The sequence below is a fragment of the Bos javanicus genome, chromosome 13 (assembly GCF_032452875.1).
Source record: "Bos javanicus breed banteng chromosome 13, ARS-OSU_banteng_1.0, whole genome shotgun sequence".
Classification (NCBI taxonomy): domain Eukaryota; kingdom Metazoa; phylum Chordata; class Mammalia; order Artiodactyla; family Bovidae; genus Bos; species Bos javanicus.
The window spans coordinates 16,025,044-16,048,224 of NC_083880.1; the positions used below are offsets into that span (position 1 = coordinate 16,025,044).

The following is a 23,181-nucleotide window of genomic DNA, read 5'->3' on the forward strand; positions in this document are numbered from 1 at the left end:
GGGCACAGGTTCAGTTCTTGGTTGGGCAGCTAAGATTCAACATGTTTCATGGCCAAAAAAAAAAATTTTTTTTTCCCCTTGCAAAGTTAGTCTTATTTCAGATGGTAATAGTCTACAACCCAAGATCTGATCCCTTAAAAAAAGATGGGTAAGTCCTGTGTTGATTCCATCTTTCACTGTAAAGTCTGCACGTCCACTTCTCAGTAAAGTGTTCAGTATTCTTTTCTAGTTAATAGGAATGATTCTGGTCACATACCCAGCGTTCTGTATTCTAGAAATGGATCACCACTAATAAACCCTCCTTTCTTTTAAATCGTGACATTTCCGTAGTAGCTCGTCATAGTCTGTTTGCATTACATCACATCATGAGAAATGCCTCCCACCGGTTCTTGTGCAGAGAAGAGAGATTGTCGAGAGTTTCCTTGATAAAATGTGGATGGGTTTAAGAGGTTTATGAATCAGCTGTAAATATTTGCTGTGGGTTTATGAGACCTCCGTTCATAAACATTGTGTGTTTATGTGTTGCTTTTTGAGATGTCTTTGGAGAATCAGCTGCTCAGGGCATAGGTGGCTGAGGAGGTGTCACTGCTAGTTTCCAAGAGGGTGTCTTGTGGGTAATCTTCAACTTTGTGCATGATTTTATTGTTAAACAGCATTCTTGTTCAGTCACTTAGTTGTGTCCAACTCTTTGTGACCCCATGAAGACCTACAAGACCTTCTAAAACAGCATACGTAAGAGTTAACAGCACCGAAGTCTGGCCCCAAGGCATTGCGGGATCTTAGCTTCCCGACCAGGGACCGAACCCGCACCCTCTGTATTGGAAGGGCGGATTCTTAACCCCTGGACCTCCAGAGGAGTCCCTCAGAAATTTGTTTAGATGATAGAGAGCACCTGTGCTTTCCCGAGCACTGATCTCACTGATCAGGAGGGCCCTGATAATACCTTGTCCTTTCTTGATTGATGGACGTGAATGCCTGGGTGAGCGCCAGAGCTGCTGTGGCCTGTTTTAGTGGGAGAGGAGAGTGGAAATGTAGCTTGTAATGAATTCACATTGGGCAGAAACAGCCTTTTTGGTGACAGTTTAGGTGAGAATCTTGTGGAGGATCAGGAGTTCTGGGGAGTGGGTTCAGAGTTGAACTTGAGATTAAGCCCTGCCTGTGGTCTCCCCACTGCTTCCACGGACTGGAGCTGTCGGGTCTCCTCTGGTCCTGACGCGGGCTCCTTAGGGTCAGGTCTGGACAGCACCAAAAGTGTCCGCATGGTAATCCCAACCTCCTGATTTGTGCCACCTTCCCCTTCTGTGGCCACATGTCCGTTTTCTGTGTCTCTGTCCCTGCCCTGCAAAGAAGTTCATCAGCACCATTTTTCTAGATTCACATATACGTGTTAATAGATGATATTTGTTTTTCTCTTTCTGACTTATTTCACTCTATGACAGACTCTAGGTCTATCTGCATCTCTACAAATAACCCCATTTCTCCCCTTCTATGGTTGAGTAATATTCGATTGTATCACATCTTCATCCATTGGTCTACTGATGGACATTTGGGTGGCTCAGTGGTAAAGAGCCCGACTGCCAGTGCAGGAGCTGCAGGAGACCATTTGGTCCCTGGGTAGGGAGGATCCTCTGGAGGAGCAGATGGCAGCCGTCTTCTAGGATTCTTGCTGGGAGATCCCATGGACAAAGGAGCCTGGCGGGCTGCAGTCCACGGGGTCACAAAGAGTGGGACGTGACTGAGCATACGTAGACACACTCCTAGGTTACCTCTATGTCTCTTTCCAGTCTTCTGTTTCTAAAACCAGCAAATGAGAACTTTGAAAAAGAATTCAGCAGTACCCACGTACACGTTGAATTTGTTCCTCTCTTGCACCAAAGAATTTCTGATTTTCGTGGAAGGCCAGTGCCTTTCCATTCTTCTTGCTAGTATTGATTTTCTGTTTGTTTGTTTGTTTTTGGTTTGGTTTTTGTTTTGGGTGTTTCTTTTAAATGTTAAAAAATTTTAATTTTTTTTGGTCTTTCCACAGAAGAAGGCTCCAGTTTGGAGGAGACCGGCTTTAACTGGGGGGAGTACTTGGAAGAGACAGGAGCCAGTGCAGCCCCACATACATCCTTCAAACATGTAAGTGGTGGTGATGTCCCTTCTTCTGGTTTGCGTTTGGGGTGTGGGAGATGCCAAACCTGTTTTGTGAAAGGGAATGAAAAGGGAAGATAAATTTGGCCCAGATTTATCCCCTGGAGAAAGGAATGGCTGCCCACTCCAGTATTCTTGCCTGGAGAATTCCATGGACAGAGGAGTCCATGGGTTCGCAGAGAATAGGACACACCTGAGTGACTAACAGTTTCTTAGAAATACGGAGGAGATGAGGAGGTGAGCGGGGGGTGAGCCTTGCTCTGATCCTGCCCAGGGCAGGTGCTCACGGGTTTCAGCCTTGTTTTGTGCCTCAAAAAGCCAGAGCAGAAGGCTGTGTTTCCGTCCGTCTGGGGGATGGAGACAGGTAAGGTTGATGTGAGCAAATAAAAGCAAACTAGGCAAGTAGGTGTTACAAGTCATGTCTTTTTAGGAGGCTTAATGACTGTATGTTTTAATTTTGCATTGATATTTTTACTTTGAAAGGACACCTAAAAAGCCATCTAGCCATTTGTGGATAGATGAGCCTAATTATAGGAAACGCCAGAAGTATTCAGGAAACATTTGGAGCAAACCAAAAAATCACCCTCATCAATACTTTTTTTGAACAATGCAAATAGTGTGCCAAGCAGAGGGCAAGTCCCAGGAAATAAAAAAAAACAAGTTTTCATCCAGTGTTTGCTTAGATAGGAGATTTTGGTGCTACATCATTAGCAAGAAAAAGAGTAACTTTCTAGGACCCAAGTTCCTGGGTTTTACTCTTTGCTTTACTGGAAATGAAAATTTAATAATGAGAGACATTCCTCCCCCCGACCCTCCCCATACCAGGCTTCCCAAGGCAGAGATTTAGCCGTCATAAGCAAATTGGGGGACTTTCTCTACCTGGTCTTCCCTCTGGCTCTTTTGCTGAATTAGGAAAACACTTTATTTTAATGCAACATTTTATTCTTTTTGGAGGGGAAGTGTTTTTTGAAAAAGAATTTAAGACCTTATTAAACTTGCATGACCTCGTTAAAGGTGGATTGCATTCCTGATTGCTTTTTAACACTGACACTTAGATTGTTATAATTACTGGTTTATTATGAATGGGATCGTGGCCATTTAGTGAAACCAGCAGCCAAATATTAAAACGTAACAAAACTAGAACTCACCTGGCATACCAAGTGGTTTCCGTTTTGCCAAAGCCATTGTAACGCGAGCCTTTTCTGGTGCCAGGAGGACTTGGTGGATTTCTCCAGGCACTTTAGGAATGAGGTAGGTCTTCCTGGAAGCTCAGTGGTAAAGAAACTACCTGCCAATGCAGAGATGTGGGTTCTATCCCTGGGTTGGAAAGATCCCCTGGAGAAGGAAATGGCAACCCACTCCAGGATTCTTGCTGAGGAATCCCATGGACAGAGGAGCCTGGAGGGCTCCAGTCCATGGGATCACCAGGAGTTGGACATGACTTAGCAACTAAATAACAATTGACCCAAAACTTTTCCTTCCTTTCTGTACCGGGAAGTTACCAATATCTCTGTATGAAGTCAGTGCTGTTCTCTTTAATCCAGTCTGTTCCCCTCCCTCCCTTTCAATCATGGTATAGTGTCCTGTACTGCAGAGGACCCATGGGTGAACAGTTTATAATCCCATCATCTCTTTGCACAGCAGATACTCAGGGACATCTGATGTGCCTGCTCTAGAATATTGTAGCTTGCAAGGCTGGAAAGCTTTCTTCTGTGGGGAGGGCTGGCAAATAGTCATAGACGCGCCTGTGTGCGTGCTAAGTTGCTTCAGTCGTGTCCAACTTGGTGTGACCTAATGGATTGCAGCCTGCCAGGCCCTTCTGTCCATGGAATTCTCCAGGCAAGAATACTGGAGTGGGTTGCCATCTAGAGGATCTTCCCAACCTAGGGATTGAACCCTTGTCTATTAAGTCTCCTGCATTGGCAGGTGGGTTCCTTACCACTAGCACCATCTGGGAAGCCCCTTCATAGATGATAACCCTTAATTAAAAAAAAAAGAAAATCCATTTTCTAAGGCTGCACCGTTCACATGCTATCTAGCCACGTGCTATCTAGCACTTGGAAAGTGTGTCGTCCAAATTGAGAATGAAAGTGAGCAGGACACTACAGGACCTTCCTGGGGACAAATACCCATGTTCCTAATTCCAACGCTTTAGCCTCCTAAGGTCTTCTCTGAGTTTCAAAGAGCAGATTTAATCAGAGAAGTAAGAAAAATGAACAAGGGAAAAGACAAAATAATAATTGTTGTTGTTTAGTTGCCAAGTCATGTCTGACTCTTGGGACCTCATGGACTGTAGCCTGCCAGACTCCTCTGTCCATGGGATATCCCAGGCAGGAATCCTGGCGTGGGTAGCCATTTCCTCCTCCAGAGGATCTTCCCAACCCAAGGATCCAACCCATGTCGTCTGCGTTTGCAGGTAGATTCTTTACCAGTGAAGCCCTAAATAATAATAGTTCAGCCATAAAACAAAGTCAAGGACTCTTAATTCCTCCTCATGGGCTACAGATAATATCCTGAGCATGATCCTTGAGTAGTTTTGCAGATACCGAAACCCCCACCAGCTAGAAGAGGTTAACTGCATGGCAGCCAGCAGCATGTGGACCCCAGACACGTCAGAACCAGAAGGTTGATGATTGAGTTTCTGAACACATCACCCTGTTACCTCAGCACCAACCAGTCAGAGAATTGTGCGTTAGCTGATGGCATACTTTGTGGTCCACATCCCTAACCTTGCCTTAAAAACCCAGGGAGTTTGGTCTTTTGAGCATGAGCTGCCCATTCTTCTTGCTTGGCCCTGCAGTAAATGCTGTACTTTCCTGCACCACAGCCCAGTCTGTCGATTGACTTTACTGGACGTCTGACTAACAGACCCAAGTTCTGTTTCGTAACAGGACGTGCCGTTAAGTGTAGAATGCACACCAGATTTCAGAGGCTTCCTTGGAAAATAAGAATGTAAACTTTCTCATTACTATTTTTTTATGTTGCTTACATCTTGAAATGATGCTACTTGGGATCCTTTGGGTTAATAAAATACATTACTATAATTAATTTCATCTGTTTTATCTGTTTTTGAAGTGGCTACTAGGAAATTTAATGACTCACCAGTGGTTCACATTATATTTCTCTTAGGCGGTGACGGTCTCAGGAAACAAATATTAAGTGTTAATGTTTTTAATCGTTCTTGTTATTTTCTGGATGTTGTGTGTCTAGCGTGTGATGGACTTCTTGTGTTTTGGTTCTTTAAGGTTGAGATCAGCATTCAGAGCAACTTCCAGCCGGGGATGAAGCTGGAGGTGGCCAACAAGAAGAACCCGGACACGTACTGGGTGGCCACGGTCATCACCACCTGCGGGCAGCTGCTGCTGCTGCGTTACTGTGGTTACGGGGAGGACCGCCGGGCTGACTTCTGGTGTGATGTGGTGATTGCAGACCTGCACCCCGTGGGGTGGTGCACGCAGAACAACAAGACCCTCATGCCCCCGGACGGTGAGCATGGGCTGGCCCAGCTCTCGGGCATCACTTGTGATGCTCAGAGACAAACCTCATAGCGATTTGATAACTGTGATTTCCTGGAAGATCCACCATTTTCACGATCTCTTCTTGAGTGGCTTCAGCCTGAGGGTGCTGGACTAAGGGAGAGCTGGGTGCGTTTTCAAGAGTTGGAGCTGAACCTGATGGCTGAACCCACCATGGCCCTTTATGACCTTTGAGCTTAATCAGTCCTTGTGTGGGTTTTTGGAGATAGGGAAAGGAAGGCCGAAGTGATGCTGACAGTGGAGGTCTTGTTCTCTATTTCCTGCTGATGGGTTATCTTGCCTTGTTTCTGGGTGAAATCCTGCCTTTTTGCCTTCCTTGCTTATCTCAAGCCTTACTCTTAAATTTTGACACTTTTAAAACAGTTGGAGAAGATGTGAGTGGGCTTCTTCACTTTATAATACATCCTCCAGGGGGTCGTTTTAGAGAGAAGTTCCAGGGTACAGAATTTTAATACTCTTAAGAGCTGATGGGTTCATTTAGTTAAAAAAAAAAAAAAAATCCACGTTGTAGCTTTAGAAAAGAGGGCAGAGTTGATGAATCAGTTCTTTCTCACTTGGGTGAAAAATGTGGCATCCACCCTAGTTTCAGAAACACCATCAAATTTGTATCCTCTTGACTTCGTGCTCTTAGGCAAGACCCAGGCACACTTAAAATGACAAATTGCAAGTGAGAAATGGGGAAACCCCGTGAGAAAGAGACACCATTAATGTGACTGAAAGATCTGAAGTCTGTTCAGACCATCCCAAGTGATGCTAATTGGAGAATTTCTTTATTGCTCGTTTTAGAGAACTTTTAACAAAATTGAGTAGGTGATCGATACACGGCTTGGAAATCTTGCGTACAGAGAACAAAGTCAGGAAGTCGCAGGTTCACGGGGCAAGAGGTTTATTGATTGCTGTAGTGCAGGATAATCATTGCTTTGTAGCCAGAGATAGCAGCTCGTTCCAGAGGGAATCATGGGATGTGTTTTTGCACAAGGATTCTTGGTGGTGTGGTTTTCTGTCTTGCAGAGCTCATCGCACGGTATATCCCACAGCTGTACCTGCTTGATCTTTGTCATGGTTAAACTTGAAAGGCGTCCCAGACTATTTAACACAAGTGAAAGTGGTCCGTGACACCTCATGTATTTGTTTGAGATGCTGTGTGGTTAAAGATTTTCTTACTGATCCCAGGAATCACGGGGTGGGAAAAGCAGGAACGTGGAGGTGGAGCCAGACGTGGGAGTTCTTGTCCGCCATTTCCTGTAGGGACCTGGGTAAGACCTCTCCATCTTCTCTTTGAAATGAGAGGTGCTAGTGTATAATCTCTAAAGAGCTTTCCAATGTGACCTGCCTTGGTTTGTGATCCTCGGGAAGGAGAGGAGGAGGAGGGCACGGGTTTTGCTGTTGGGTACATGAAGCGTGGAGTTTGCTGTGGGATTAGAATCGGTGGAATTCCAGCCCGGGAGTCTGTGCAAAGTACAGAAGTCAGGTTTCTTTGTGACTGTTGGGGCCGGTGATGTTTCTGTGGATCAGGGAGCAAACTCGGTGGGGAAATCATGATGAGCGTTTGAGTCCTTTCTTGCCTGCCATGGATAGAATTTCACCCGATACAGAATTGTAGACTCTGCTTCCTCTTTGGAACCCTGAGATCTGGGAGCCCTCAGTTTCCGAGAGACTAGTCAAGACGTGGATGTCAGTTTCAACATACTGCTGGATCAAGCGAGAGGACGGGAGTTTTGGGTGATTTTATTAATGGGGAAGGGAGAGGACTGCCTTCTCCGGTCACATGTAGGGTGCAGGGCCCCAGTCTTTCAGGTCATTTTGGGATTCTTCAAGTAGCTTTCTGTCTTCTAAAGTCACCTCCCTGAAAAAGGGTCATTTTTAAAATTTTAGATGGTCTTTTACCAAGCATGTGGCATCTTTTGCAGTCCTGTATGTTCCTGCCTTGCTCTTTTTGTTTGTTTGCATTTATTTTGGCTGCCTTGGGTCTTAGTTGTGGTATGTGACATCTTTGTTGAGTCATAGGGGAACTTCATCAAGGTGCACAGACTCTCTAGTTGTGGCGTATGGGCTTAGTAGGTGGAAAATCTTGCGTACAGAGAACCAAGTACATCCCACAACTATACCTGGTTGATCACGCAGGCTTAGTTGCTTTGGCATATGGGACCTTAGTTCCCTGACCAGGGATTGAGCCAGCGTCCGATGCATTGCAAGGCAGGTTCTGAACCACTGGTCCACCAGGGAAGTCCCTGCCTTGCCCTTGTAAGTGAGATTAACCTTTGAATCAGTGCAGGCCATCAGCACACCGTTGGTGTTAGGAGGGAGGAAGCAGCGTGGCAGCAGCCCTGTGGTAGTTTGTTAAGAGAGATCCTTTAATAAAGACAGGTTCAGAGAGACTTGGGTTTAGTGACCCACTGGCCATTCCAAGAGCAGTGTTCCTGCTCCAGAGCTAATAGCCACTAATCTTTCTTATTAAAAGTATTAAGGAGCACAGTACATTAAAGCCTCACTAAGTGCAGTGGGGGATGATAGCTCTTAATACCAGAGCAAAATGTAAAGCATTTCAGCTTGCTGAATCAATACAGCTCGATTTATTCATAAGCACGTTCACGCTTGCAAAGGGCAGCTGCCAAATAATTATTGTTTATGGTGATAATGTAAGGAAATCATTTAACCCAGTGACTGTTTGACTGTTATTTGTTCAGAAGTAACAACATTGCCTCTTAACGTCTGGGCTTGGGGAGCTTTGGCATCCTGGCAGGTACCCGCAGAATCCCGGAAAGGAATGCTCCTGTGAGATTGCATGTAAACACATTCGAGGATGCCCGTCCAAGTAATGCCTACCCTCCCGGCCCCTGGCTTATACATTGAGAGGTATCGTATTTATGTGCGCTTTCTACTGTTGCAAGGACAGTATTGGAATTCTGGTGCCTTAGGATTCATGCCACTAATTTTTATTTTCCCCATTATTAAAATTTCCGTAATTTGAATTGCAAACTCTGCAGTCTTGCCAGAATGACTCCATTTGCCGTTCTAGGTTGAATCAGAATGACTGGAGTTAGTTAATAGGTAACTTATTTGAATACAGGGATGTTTATTCATGAAGTGTTGGGAGAAAGTGTGACTGTGCCTTCTGTTAGGTTGTGGGACTGGATCCTACCTGGTTGTGAAGCTGGTGCTGGACTATTTGGGGGAATTATTGTTTTGGCTATAGTTGATTGTGAAATAAGAGATGTGGCCGTTGGTACACAAGACCCTATAATATGAGTGGGTGACAGAACTTACCAGTCTGTAAGAGTTGGACACGACTGAGCGACTTCACTTTCACTTTTCACTTTCATGCATTGGAGAAGGAAATGGCAACCCACTCCAGTGTTCTTGCCTGGAGAATCCCAGGGACGGGGGAGCCTGGTGGGCCGCCTTCTATGGGGTCGCACAGAGTCAGACACGACTGAAGCGACTTAGCAGCAGCAGCGACTTAGCAGCAGCAGCAGCAGCAACCCTTGTATAACTGTGGACTCAAACTAGACTTTGTGTTACATGAGACAATCAGCATTTAAAATTCCTATTTTTTAAAAAAATTTAACGACATTTTACTAATACTAGCAAAACCTAAACAATCACATTGTTTTCATTGGCTGTCTAATATTGTAACTGGAATTTGATTTGTACACTAATAAGAAAATTAAATATATATACTATAGAGTCAAAGAGAAAGGGTAAATCTAAGTGGACTCTTGGAGTTGACTAAATGTTAGATGGTTTAATGTGAAAAATTCAAGAAAATTATTATTAGGAAAAGTGGTGAATTTGGCTTTTTGAGATTTTTAAGAAGAGGATGGAAAACTTCCGTCCAGACTGTTTTCCATTTTGTCATTTTTTGGAGGCAAATAAACGAAGAGATCTGTTCTGGAGTTTCCTTGCCAAATGGTAATCGTGAGATTATGTAAAGTTATGTAAATTGTATCAGATGCTATTTGGGTTTTTCTGCACCATGGGAAAATCGTAAGCACAGAGCGGGACTATGAGATTTTCCTTTTTGGTGTTAGTCATAAATGTGTTTATTTTCTTTTGCTTCCTAACCCTGCAGCATATGTACTTTAAATCAGGCTAGGGTTTAATTCTTTGTGGAAGTGAGGGTGAGTTAGTCCTGTGGGTTTCCTTGCCCTGTGGTCTGGTCCCTATTCCACATGGTTAATGCTGTCAGAGTCCCAAGTCCACCCGTCAGCTCTCTTCCTTGCTCCCCTACTTCCCACTTAGGGATCTTGGCCTCCGGCTGCTCCCGACTGGGCTTTGGTCCTGGTGGTCCATTGTGGGGGGCTCTCAGCTCTCAGTGGACCCTGTTCCTGCTGTGGGCAGACCCTTTACTACTGTGACCCTAGTACAGAGCAAGAGAAGTCTCCACTCACCTTCAGACAGGCTCACCCCCCTTGGCACAGTGGGTCCTTGGGGACTGCCGTTTTCCCCAGTTTTGACGTTGACTAGTGAACCTCCCTGCTCTCTGACCCTGAGCCAGGAGCCGTCAGTGCCGTCTGTCCAGGAGCCCTCAGTGTCCTCTGTCCAGGGGCTTCAGTGTTCTCTGTCCAGGAGCCCTCAATATCCTCTGTCCAGGGGCCCTCAGTATCCTCTGTCCAGGAGCCTCAATGTCCTCTGTCCAGGGACCCTCAGTGTCCTCTGTCCAGGGGCCCTCAGTGTCCTCTGTCCAGGAGCCCTCAGTATCCTTTGTCCAGGAGCCCTCAGTATCCTCTGTCCAGGAGCCTCAATGTCCTCTGTCCAGGGGCCCTCAGTATCCTCTGTCCAGGGGCCCTCAGTATCCTCTGTCCAGGAGCCTCAATGTCCTCTGTCCAGGGGCCCTCAGTGTCCTCTGTCCAGGGGCCCTCAGTGTCCTCTTTCCAGGAGCCCTCAGTGCCATCTGTCCAGGAGCCTCAGTGTCCTCTGTCCAGGGGCCCTCAGTGTCCTTTGTCCAGGAGCCCCCAGTGCCATCTGTCCAGGAGCTTCAATGTCCTCTGTCCAGGGGCCCTCAGTGTCCTCTGTCCAGGGACCCTCAATATCCTCTGTCCAGGAGCCTCAATGTCCTCTGTCCAGGGGCCCTCAGTGTCCTCTGTCCAGGGGCCCTCAGTGTCCTCTTTCCAGGAGCCCTCAGTGCCATCTGTCCAGGAGCCTCAGTGTCCTCTGTCCAGGGGCCCTCAGTGTCCTTTGTCCAGGAGCCCCCAGTGCCATCTGTCCAGGAGCTTCAATGTCCTCTGTCCAGGGGCCCTCAGTGTCCTCTGTCCAGGGACCCTCAATATCCTCTGTCCAGGAGCCCTCAGTGTCCTCTGTCTAGGGGCCCTCAATATCCTCTGTCCAGGGGCCCTCAGTGTCCTCTTTCCAGGAGCCCTCAGTGCCATCTGTCCAGGAGCCTCAGTGTCCTCTGTCCAGGAGCCCTCAGTATCCTCTGTCCAGGGGCCCTCAGTGTCCTCTGTCCAGGGGCCCTCAGTGTCCTCTGTCCAGGAGCCCTCAGTGTCCTCTGTCCAGGAGCCCTCAGTGTCCTCTGTCCAGGGGCCCTCAGTATCCTCTGTCCAGGAGCCCCCAGTGTCATCTGTCCAAGAGCCTCGGTGTCCTCTGTCCAGGGGCCCTCAGTGCCGTCTGTCCAGGGGCCCTCAGTATCGTCTATCCAGGGGCCCTCAGTATTCTCTCTCCAGGGGCCCTCAGTGCTGTCTGTCCAGGGGCCCTCAGTATCGTCTATCCAGGGGCCCTCAGTATTCTCTGTCCAGGGGCCCTCAGTCCGTCTGTCCAGGAGCTCTTACTGTCCTTTGTCCAGGAGCCCCCAGTGCCATCTGTCCAGGAGCCTCAGTGTCCTCTGTCCAGGGGCCCTCAGTATCGTCTATCCAGGAGCCCTCAGTGTCCTCTGTCCAGGGGCCCTCAGTATCGTCTATCCAGGGGCCCTCAGTATCGTCTGTCCAGGAGCCCTCAGTGTCCTCTGTCCAGGGGCCCTCAGTATCATCTGTCCAGGAGCCCTCAGTGTCCTCTCTCCAGGGCGTCTGTCCAGTGTCGTTGTCTAGGAAACCTCAGTGCCATCTTTCTGGTCTCCATCACGCTTCTACCTCCTTCTAGCCTTTTGGAGAGGTGCACTTCAATTTCTCTTCTTCCTCTGAGTTCCTAAACAAGCCTCTTGACCTCACACTGCTTCTTATGAAGGCTCTCATCATGGCTCCACGTTCCTGGGCCTTGCCGACCTTCCAGGGTTGTGCCCTCTTTCCGTGACCGTGCCTCTGTTCCAGGGTCATTTCTCCAGTTTGCGTCCTTCTGTTTGGTCTCTGGGATAGTCTGCCTTGTTTGACTCCAGTTCTCAGCAAGTGACTGATGTGTGCATGGATTGTGCCCTGAGCCTAGAACCTTGTGAAAGCTGGGCAAATACAGCTTGTATGCAAAGTCCTGGGGGCTTAGACAGTGGGATTTCAGAGTAGAGTTTGGTGTTGTGTTGATCAGGGTTTTCCAGAGAATCAAAACGAATAGAAGCATGCACATACACACACCCCACCCAGCCTACCCAGATTTATTGTAACACAATGGCTCACCCTGCTGTGGAGGTTTGGCAAGTCCACAGTCTGATGGGGGAGGCCAGCAGGCTGCAGGCCCAGGGCAGAGTTGCCATTCTAGTCCCGTGACCGTTTCCTGGAGAGACAGAAGACCTGTGGTTGCTGAGGAAGTTCAGAGCTTCCTGCTGGAGAGTCCCTCTTTCTGGGAGAAGTCAACCCTTCACACAGATTCTTCTCTGAAGACACAGCAGTTTAAAATTTTTATTTTTGCACGTTAGATTTTTTGATGAAAATATTATAATTGTATCAGTTCAGTTCAGTCGTGTCGGACTCTGCGACCCCATGAATCACAGCACGCCAGGCCTCCCTGTCCATCACCAATTCCCGGAGTTCACTCAGACTCACGTCCATCGAGTCAGTGATGCCATCCAGCCATCTCATCCTCTGTCGTCCCCTTCTCCTCCTGCCCCCAATCCCTCCCAGCATCAGAGTCTTTTCCAATGAGTCAACTCTTTGCATGAGGTGGCCAAAGTATTGGAGTTTCAGCTTTAGCATCATTCCTTCCAAAGAAATCCCAGGGCTGATCTTCAGAATGGACTGGTTGGATCTCCTTGCAGTCCAAGGGACTCTCAAGAGTCTTCTCCAACACCACAGTTCAAAAGCATCAATTCTTCGGTGCTCAGCTTTCTTCACAGTCCAACTCTCCCATCCATACATGACCACAGGAAAAACCATAGCCTTGACTAGATGGACTTTTGTTGACAAAGTAATGTCTCTGCTTTTCAATATGCTATGTAGGTTGGTCATAACTTTCCTTCCAAGGAGTAAGCGTCTTTTAATTTCATGGCTGCAGTCACCATCTGCAGTGATTTTGGAGCCCACAAAAATAAAGTCTGACACTGTTTCCACTGTTTCCCCATCTATTTGCCATGAAGTGATGGGACCAGATGCCATGATCTTCGTTTTCTGAATGTTGAGCTTTAAGCCAACTTTTTCATTCTCCTCTTTCACTTTCATCAAGAAGCTTTTTAGTTCCTCTTCACTTTCTGCCATAAAGGTGGTGTCATTGGCATATCTGAGGTTATTGATATTTCTCCCGGCAATCTTAATTCCAGCTTGTGCTTCTTCCAGCCCAGCATTTCTCATGATGTACTCTGCATATAAGTTAAATAAGCAGGGTGACAATATACAGCCTTGATGTACTCCTTTTCTTATTTGGAACCAGTCTGTTGTTCCATGTCCAGTTCTAACTGTTGCTTCCTGACCTGCATATAGGTGTCTCAAGAGGCAGGTCAGGTGGTCTGGTATTCTCATCTCTTTCAGAATTTTCCACAGTTTATTGTGATCCACACAGTCAAAGTCTTTGGCATAGTCAATAAAGCAGAAATCAATGTTTTTCTGGAACTCTCTTGTTTTTTCCATGATCCAGCGGATGTTGGCAATTTGATCTCTGGTTCCTCTGCCTTTTCTAAAACCAGCTTGAACATCTGGAAGTTCACGGTTCACGTATTGCTGAAGCCTGGCTTGGAGAATTTTGAGCATTACTTTACTAGCGTGTGAGATAAGTGCAATTGTGCAGTAGTTTGAGCATTCTTTGGCATTGCCTTTCTTTGGGATTGGAATGGAAACTGACCTTTTCCAGTCCTGTGGCCACTGCAGAGTTTTCCAAATTTGCTGGCATATTGAATGCAGCACTTTCACAGCATCATCTTTCAAGATTTGAAATAGCTCAACTGGAATTCCATCACCTCCACTAGCTTTGTTGGTAGTAATGCTTTCTAAGACCCAGTTGATTGCACATAAGTGAAAGAAAGTGAAAGTCACTCAGTTGTGTCTGACTCTTTGCAACACCATTGACCATACAGTCCATGGAATTCTCCAGGCCAGAATACTGGAGTGGGTAGCCTTTCCCGTCTCCAGGGGATCTTCCCAACCCAGGGATCAAACCCAGGTCTCCAGTATTGCAGGCAGTTTCTTTACCAGTTGAGCCACAGGGAAGCCCTCACATAAGTATATTTGTATGATTTAATCTCAGATGATTTCTGTGAATAGTAGACAAATTATGTGTCTGGAGTTTCTCTCTTATTTTTTTAACTAGACATGATTTTGCTGAACTGAAGGCAGAAACAAATTTTATGGACTCTCTCTCTCTACACACACACACACACACACACATACATGCACACATGTATTCACACATATAAAACAGTTTACTGATTTATTTTATTACTCATCCAAACATTGCTAGCCCATCAGCAGAACACCCAGACAAGTGATCATAATTAAATTTAGTAATCTTTGGCATTTTGCCAGCCTGCAGTCATATATAAGCCACAGATTTTTACATCCTTTTTGATTCTGTCCACTGAAGATGTATTTGTCAGCGTCGGCAGATAGAACGTAATTCACAGTTAGTTTGCTTTGATAAGTAAGTTAAAACTATTTCCACGTGGAAGTGGTCCGTGTCTGTGGACCTGAATGTGCCCTCTTGCCCTGGGCCCCAGACCTGTTACCAGCAGACCTGTCCTCTGGTTTCCAGTGGCATTTCCCAAGTCCTTTGTGCACTGACATCTTTCCAAGGGTTGCTGTGCACGGGTCGACTGGGGGAATCAGCTTCCATCTGCCTGGAGTGTCCCCATCGCTGTGCCTCCCCCGCCTCAGCCATCCTTTATCCACTTTGGAGAAGGATGTGTCCCTAGGGTGCATGCTTTGTGACACTAAACACAGACTCTGTGTTTGCAGCGATTCCTCCTTTTCTCAAGGCCTCACCCTGACTCTCCACCCTTAACAGTAACATATGACAATTACCTTTTTATGCTTAATCATCAGACATTTGTAACGTTATAGATTGTTTTTTGCTCGGGACTAAAAACAGTTGGCAGTGGCCTAAGCCGAAAGGTAATTCTTATTCTGTGATCAGAGAAATTTTGAGAAGTTTAATTATGTTTTACAGTTTTTGTCACATATGAATTTTTGTGGTTGCTGCAGAGAAGAAAAGTCAGAGGAACCATAAAAGACTTTGGGGAAGGACTTCCTTGGTGGTCTGGTGGCTGAGACTCCACGCTCCCAGTGCAGGGGGCCCGGGTTCGATCCTTGGTCAGGAAACCAGATCTCACATGCCACAACTAAGATTCTGCATGCAGCAACTAAGACCCAGCACAGACTTTGGGGAGGTGGCTCAGATGGTAGACAATTTGCCTGCAATGCCAGAGACCTGGGTTTAATCCCTGGGTTGGGAAGATCCCCTGGAGGAGGGCATGGCAACCCACTCCAGTATTCTTGCCTGGAGAATCCCCATGGACAGAGGAGCCTGGCAGGCTGCAGTCAATGGGGTTGCAAAGAGTTGGACACGACTGAGCAACTAACTAAGCACATGTTAGGGTAAGAGTCTGAGGATCTGTGACTTCAAGGAGAAAAAGGAACGCTACACAAATTAACCAGTAAGTAGCTTATTTATGTCTGTTTGAAAATGTATGATGGGAGAGATCAGATTATTCCGTTGAATATATTTTATGGGAGTGATAGAGCAATTTTATTCAAAATGTCATGTCAGCAGTACGTAGGAAATGACATCCTTTGCAACTGTTTAAAGCAGTGAAAAATTTTAGAATGCCAAATTGAGAACACTTGAAGCGGAGCCATCAGATCTTCAAAAGTAGAGCCTCGGAGGTTTCCGTTCATCCTGAGTAGTTGTGCTTGGGGCCTTGGGGTCTCTGAACGTTTTGTACTCCCCTCACCCTCTCACCCCTGCCCCTTTGTATCCATCCTGGATAAAGGATGGGGTGAGATCTGATGGCCCTCAAACCACCTCTGACCTCTCTTTCTCCCTGACTCTCCTGTGCAGTCTCTCATCTTGTCCACTCATTATGACAGTTTTTCTTGTGATTTAGATGATTATAAGTCCTCAGGGCTTCAAAAATGCTTACCATCATAGGACTTTTATGGGTTTATATGTATGTCATTGAATTTCTTTGGTCGTGGTAAAGGACACATCTCGAAGCTCTACCCTGATGGGGCAAGGACCTGGCAGAGGAAGGTCTTGGGTTGATGGGCAAGGACCCTGTCCGGGGTGCCAGCAGCCACTTCGGTCCACAGAGGATGCCACTGACCTAGAATGGAACGATTTTTATATCCATCTATGAAAGGTTATTTATGGAGGCTCTACTATGTGCCTGATTTTTATTTTTGTTTGAATATACAGTATGGTTAATATTAAGCATTTTGTATGAAGCATGTTTGTGACGCAGTCAGCTTTTTGGTGGACGGCATGGACTCATCATGATAAACTTATTTTTGGAAAAGATGTTTTGTGCAGAGCTGATGTCATGATTTATTTGTCAGTCCTTTCTGCTTGGCCTTTCACTCCTGAGGCTCTCACTTGTCTGGCTCAGAGGTATGAGAAGTTGATTTGAAATTCAGGAAACATGGGTATCGTCTCTCTCCTTGTTTGGGTGGGAGATGTTTTGAGAGCCACTTCTTTTCCAGTTTTTTTTTTTGTTATAAGCATGTAACAAGTTACTTACTATTTGTACCTGTTTGGTTGCTCTGATTCCTCCTTGCTCTCTGGTTCTTCCTGCCGCGCAGGCTCCCTCTGGTTTTGGAGAGTAGGGGCCACTCCCCAGTTGCGGTGCGAGGGCTTCTCATTGAGGTGGCTTCTCTCGTTGTGGACCATACTCTCTAGGGCTCTAGAGCGCAGGCTCAGGAGTTGTGGTGCATGGGCTTAGTCGCCCCTCAGCCTGTTGAATCTTCCGGATCAGGGATTGGACCTGTGTTCCCTGCATTGGCAGGCGGGTTCTGAGCCACCAGACCACCAGGGAAGTTCTGTTCTAGGCATTTTTAAAGGGTGGCTAGCCTGCCGTGGAAATTGACAAGAGCTGGACATTGACTTGCTTGGTAATGGGACTCTGACCCTTGACTTCTGGGGTGATCTACTAAAAGCTAAATGGAGGGGCACCTCTGGACTGGATTCTGCTGGTGTTTCAGTAAAATAAGTTGGTGTTTCTGTGGCTGACTTCTGTGCAGTAAGAGTGCTCCTGAGGTCTGAATGGAGGCGTGGATTGGCCTGGTGAGTGGCTCAGCTGTGCCTCTTGCTGAAAGTAGGACCCTTGGAAAAAAGTCACTTAACCTCTTGGCGTCACACTCCCTGTATCTTTAAAATGGCTAATTAATACCTGACCTTGGTGATGGTGTCAGCAGCAGCTTGCATGGCAGATGAAAAACCTCTCTGTAGCTGTGAAGTCAGAAGGGCACTTAGCCTCACGTTTTTGTTTTTTTTTTTTCTTCTAAAGTGGAAGAATCTCTGATGGTCCACCCTAAATAGGCGGGGACAGAGGGAGCTATCGGAGGGAGGATATGTCTGTATTCAGCATGAAGAATCTGGAAAAACAAAGGCGCAGACACCCCTCACTTAGCTGGAAGCTCCCCGCCCCCCACCCCCGCCCACTTGTGCTCAGGCCCCAGGACACTGAGAAGGAATGGCCTTTCCCTCCCTCTGATCTCGGAGAACTTTGGTCACATTTCTTTTCAAACCGTTATCTTTGCCTGTGTTGTAGTTGTTTATGGATCTGTGATGGCACCCATTTGATGACAAAAGTAAGACTTGGTGAACACTGTAACTTAGAAACGCATGTCCTGGATCCTGATATCACTGCCTAACTAAGTGTGTGAGCTTGGGCTGGGTGCGTCCTTTCTAAACTTGGTGACCCTCAGTGTGCTCATTTGCAACTTGGGGGTCATGATAGCTGTCTTATCATGGATTGTGTAGTGTATCAAATGGGCTTTGTGTGACCACGTCAGAGCCGTGCTGAGAATGTGGGAGGAGGTGGAGAAATGCTGGTTCTTTCTTCCTTCATCCTTCTAGTTAAGGGTGGTATCTTCTCTGTCTTTTTCAAGTTGTTTATTTCTTGCTGTAGAGCAGTTTATTGTTTTCGAGCCGTTTTAGGTTCACAGCCAGAGGAAGAGAAGGTACAGAGGTTTCCCATCTCCTGTGTGACCACCTCCACCGCATCCCCACCATCAACATCCCCACCAGGTGGTACTTCTGTTGCAGTTGATGAACCTGCGCTGACACTTCATCGTCACCCAGAGCCCACAGTTGACATTAGGGGTCACTGTTGCTATTGCAGGACTTCCCTGGTGGCTCAGATGGTAAAGAATCCACCTACAATGCAGGAGAACCAGGTTCAATCCCTGGGTCGGGAAGATACCTTGGAGAAGGGAATGGCAACCTTCTCCAGTATTCTTGCCTGGAGGATTCCATGGACGGAGGAATCCACTGGTGGGCTGTGGTCCATGGGGTCTCAGAGAGCCGGACATGTCTGAGTGACCAGCACTTCTTCAACATTTCTTGGTGCTGTGCGTTCTGTGGGTTTGGACAAAAGTATAATGATGTGTGCTCTATGACGGTGCCGTACAGAGCAGTTCTATGGCCCTAAAAATCTTCTGTGCTTCACCTTTGCATCCCTCCCCATCCCAGCCTTCGGCAGACACTGATCTCCTGTCTCCATTGTTGTGCATTTTCCGTGTTGACGTATAGCTGGAATCACACAGCCTCTTGTTTTTATGCCTCACACAGACTTAAAGCTCTGTCCTTGCTACGTGGGTAAAGAGCAAAGCCTCTGAGCTACCACGACGACGACAGCAGGGGCTAATTGGTAGGAGTGCATGCGTGTTGTTTTTTGAAGAGCCTTTAAATACAGTCACGCTCATGCACTCCAGTCACACTGCTTGATCTTGATACTTTGCATGTCAGTTTTTTGGTGGTGAGAGGCGGGGAGGAGAGCTGTGAGTCACATAACCTCACAGATAAGTGACCGACAGCCCATCTGCAAGGGTGGAGAGAGAAACATGGGGAAACGTGGATGCCAACCCAAGGGCAGTGTCATGCCATGGACTGGTGAGCAAACAGCCCAGTGGTAGGTCTGGAGGATCTGGGGTTATTACACAGTGCCCTGTGTGCGTGTTCAGTCATGGCTGACTCTTTGCGACCCCATGGACTGTAGCGGACCAGGCTCCTCTGTCCCTGGAATTTTGTAGGAAAGAATACTGCAGTGGGTTCCCATTTCCTATTCCTCGCACAGACTTAAATCAGATGCTGTTGATTTTTGTGTTTCGAGATGTCATGAGCTGTGTTGGTCAGCCAGAGGGATAGGCATGGAAGCTGGACTTGGGGGACACCTGCTGGGCTGAGACTCAGGCTAACCTGGAGCATGGCTGGCTGGGTCCACAGTTAAGGCAAAGGATGTGACCATTCAGCTGTCGATTGAGATTGATTTTCTAAGATGACACAGGCAGATTCTCTCTGGTGGATGGTGCATCCATATGAGAGGTCCAGGTGACGTACTCCAAGCCTGAGAACAAAGCAAGACCCTGATCCATGGGATGGGCTCCTTGGAAGAAAAATCTAGAACCTACAGCAGTGTTAAGCACTGGACTGGGAAGCTTTTAGGTAGGGTCAGAGCATGACCTGACCTCATAAATGTGTTAGCAGAGGTGGGAAGAAGGAGCTAAAATGGGGCTGTTCACTACTTCCTGGGGCCCTGAACAGATTCCTAGGATAAAGCAGGCTTGGCAGGGCCATGTGTATGCACCCTGGGAGTGAAAAATGGATAGGGAGATTCATAAATGCCATAGGTTCCTGAGACCTCAGAGTTGGTGGGAACACTCTGATCTAAGAGGTGGAGAATGGGGGAGTGAGCCCCCTAGACAAGGATCTTGAGTGTTTTGTATTATCTCTTATCAACTGACAGAGCATTAAGCATATTTGGTTAAACAATACAAATTAAAGAAAAAACAAACATATTTATACAGTGATGACAAACCTCCAGAAGCCCATCGTGGATTGTACAAACAAGTTATAGCCATTAAAATAATCTGTAATTATTTTTTTCGACTAGACAGTATGTCAGATCATTAGCGTCCGTTCAGATTATTTCTCAGAAAATTATGTGTTGGGTATCTTTTGAGTCTGTCATAAAGCAAAATAATCACACCAGCTTCCCTCATCACCTTCAGTCATAAGCAAAACAAAACTGTTTGAAAGTCTCCAAAGAAAATCACGGTTATTTAAAACTTACTTTCGGGTTCAAATGTTTTCTTGCCCTGTGAAGGTCATGGGATGAGGCATATGCCTTGTGTGTTATGTCGAGCAATAGGTAATCACAGCTTTGTTTTGTGAAATCTGAAAAGCAACCCTGTCTTCAGATTCCTCATTTGTACATCCAAGGTGTGTAATTTTTTTAGCATCAAAATTAATTTTCAGTCCCTAATGTACATGGAGCTTTAGACCTGTAAGTTCAGCTAATGATTCTTTCAGTAAAGTGTATGCATTTATATGCCTTTTCTTGGGTGGATTTCTTTGAAGCATTTCTGAAGGCAGGATGTTCACATAAATAACCAAGCAGCAAATAAATGTCAATTAAAATTTCTATTAACGTAACTGGCAGGAGTCCTTTAACAAATATTTAAGTACAGTATATTTAGATTAAATTTAATTCAGGGGGAGATGCTTGCCTGCTTAGCTTCCCAAAGTAGCTCATCTTTCTTCTATAGCAGAAGAATATTTTATTTTACATTTCAGAAGTAAAGGTCTAAACTGCATATATCTGAATTGTTTTTTGTTGTTGTTTAGTTGCCAAGCTGTGTCTGATTCTTTGCGATCCCATGGACTGTAGCCTGCCAGGCTCCTCTGTCCATGGGATTCTCCAGGCAAGAATACTGGAGTGGGTTGCCATTTCCTTCTCCAGGGGATCTTCCCCACCCAGGGATCAAACTGTGTTGGCAGGCGCATTCTTTACCACTGCACCATGGGGGAAGCCCCCATACATCTGAATATTGCATGTTAAAGTGTTACAAAGATTTTAAAGTGGTTTTTAGAAGCAAAGAAAGTTGGTCATTTTCAAGTTTTCAACTTGCTTCATGGTTACCTTTCTTCTTTCTTCCTGGGCCCTCTATTTTTCATTTTCAAAATTTCTCTTTCCTGAGGGTTTTCTTTTTGGTTCATTTGCTTACAGCTCATCTGAGGGCCTTGATCACATGGTTGATGTATTAGGGTGCAACCTCGGCAGCTGTGATGGAAAGATTGAAATACCAAGGCTCACATAGACTTACATGGTTACTGCTCTTTACTTCAACAGGCCAGGGTGAGCAGTTTGGGATGGTGGTGTCTCTTTTCCACTGGATCTGTCAGGCACTGGGTTCTCTCCAGGTTGTTATAGAGTAGAGTTCCCTGTGCTACACAGTAGGTCTCTGTTGGTTATTGTCAAGTTCCCACCACAAAGATTCGGAAAATGCCCACTGGTGCAGAGCAAACTGGAGAGAAGAGAATCTGAAAAAGAATGAATGTATGTATATGTATAGCTGATCACTTTGCTGTGCCCCTGAAACTAACCCAGCTATGCTCCAATAAAATGTATTAAAAATTAGCCTCTGCAGTCACAAAGAAGGAAGGGAGCAGTCAGAGTCTTGGGCTCACTTCCCCATCAGCCAGAACTTAGCACTTGGCCATATGTACGTCGTCGTAAGGGATGATGGAAATGTCCCCAAGTAGCCACAGTTTGGTTCAACTTTGTAGCCAAAACTCTCAGGTAGGAGGCTTCCTTTAGGAAAAAATTGTTTATTTGTTTGGCTGCATGCAGGATCTAGCTGCCTGACAAGCTATGGAACCTGACCCCCTGCATTGGGGGCTCAGAGTGTTAGCCACTGACCAGCAGGGAAGTCCCGAGGCTTCTTTACCTAGAAGAATCAAGGGGACAAAGAGGTCCAGGGACACAGCAGTGTCTACCATAATTCATGTAGCTCACAGGATTTTTTTTAGGATGACTATTTTCGCCTTACCGAACATGTCAGGGAAATGTCCAAATGCTACAAAGATAGAACCAGACAACTTTTTTCTTCCTTTGGGACTCAAAATGTATTTTCTGTAGTTGATACAGTACCTTTCAATTTCTAACTGGCGGTAACTACTGTTCATTTAATAGGACTTGCGCTTTCCCTGGTATTAACTTTTAAGGAGATTAATGGCCCACGATATCATTGCCTTTCTAATAGTTGGGCTCATCAGCCACACTTTTCACTGTGCTTTTAAACTGCAGTCCATTTGGAACAGTCCTTAAAATCATTTACCACTTTGGCTGGATTCCTGTTTATGCACTAAAACATAATATCTTGGGCCTAGATTAATTTTCTCATTTTTAGATTCTGTTTTCTAAGCTAGAGTTTATTAGTCAATGAATGAATGAATGTTAGTTGCTCAGTCGTTTCTAACTCTTTGTGACCCCAATGACTGTAGCCCACCAGGCTCCTCTGTCCATGGGGTTTTCCAGGCAAGAATACTGGAGTGGGTTGCCATTCCCTTCTCCAGGGCATCTTCCTGACCCAGGAATCGAACCTGGGTCTCATGCGTTGCAGGCAAATTCTTTACTTACTGAGCCACCAGGGAAGCCCTGTCAGTTAATATAGCCACAATATTTTAGAGACAAATGGTTCTAAAACACTTTTGAAAAAAATTAGCAGTGTCTTACATCCTGCAGAATGCTCTTTCTCAAGGTGCTTTCAGCTGTTTAAGATAAGTACTCAGTATAAGACCCTCCACCATGATATAGCATTAACAAGTTATTTATTTTTTAAGGATTTTTTTGTGATGTGAATCATTTTTAAAGTCTTTATTGAATTTACTGCACACTGTTTCTGTTTTATGTTTTGGCTTTTTGGCCATGAGACATGTGGTATCTCATCTCAGCTCCCTGTCCAGGGATTGAACTGGCAGCTTCTGCATTGGAAGGTATAGTCTTAAGCACTGGGCTACTAGGGAGTCCACAGCATCATACAATTTTAGAATACAGAAGTCAGAAAGATCCTACAAGTGTCTCAGTTCATTTCAGTTCAGTCGCTCAGTCGTGTCCGACTCTTTGCGACCCCATGAATCGCAGCACACCAGGCCTCCCTGTCCATCACCAACTCCCAGAGTTCACTCAGACTCATGTCTATCCAGTCGGTGATGCCATCCAGCCAGC

General features: G+C 46.0%; 1 protein-coding gene across 4 annotated transcripts in view; it reads left to right on the top strand.

Annotated features, from left to right (window-relative positions):
* SFMBT2 (Scm like with four mbt domains 2) overlaps positions 1 to 23,181 on the top strand; it is a 211,521-nt gene that overhangs the window by 54,397 nt on the left and 133,943 nt on the right. For 3 of the 4 annotated variants that reach the window (XM_061435755.1, XM_061435754.1, XM_061435753.1), the window contains 2 exons: positions 2,027 to 2,121; positions 5,379 to 5,619. In XM_061435755.1, coding sequence (XP_061291739.1) covers positions 2,027 to 2,121; positions 5,379 to 5,619 — 336 coding nt within the window. The remainder of the gene's footprint in view (positions 1 to 2,026; positions 2,122 to 5,378; positions 5,620 to 23,181) is intronic. The other variant, XM_061435756.1, reaches the window with a different exon arrangement.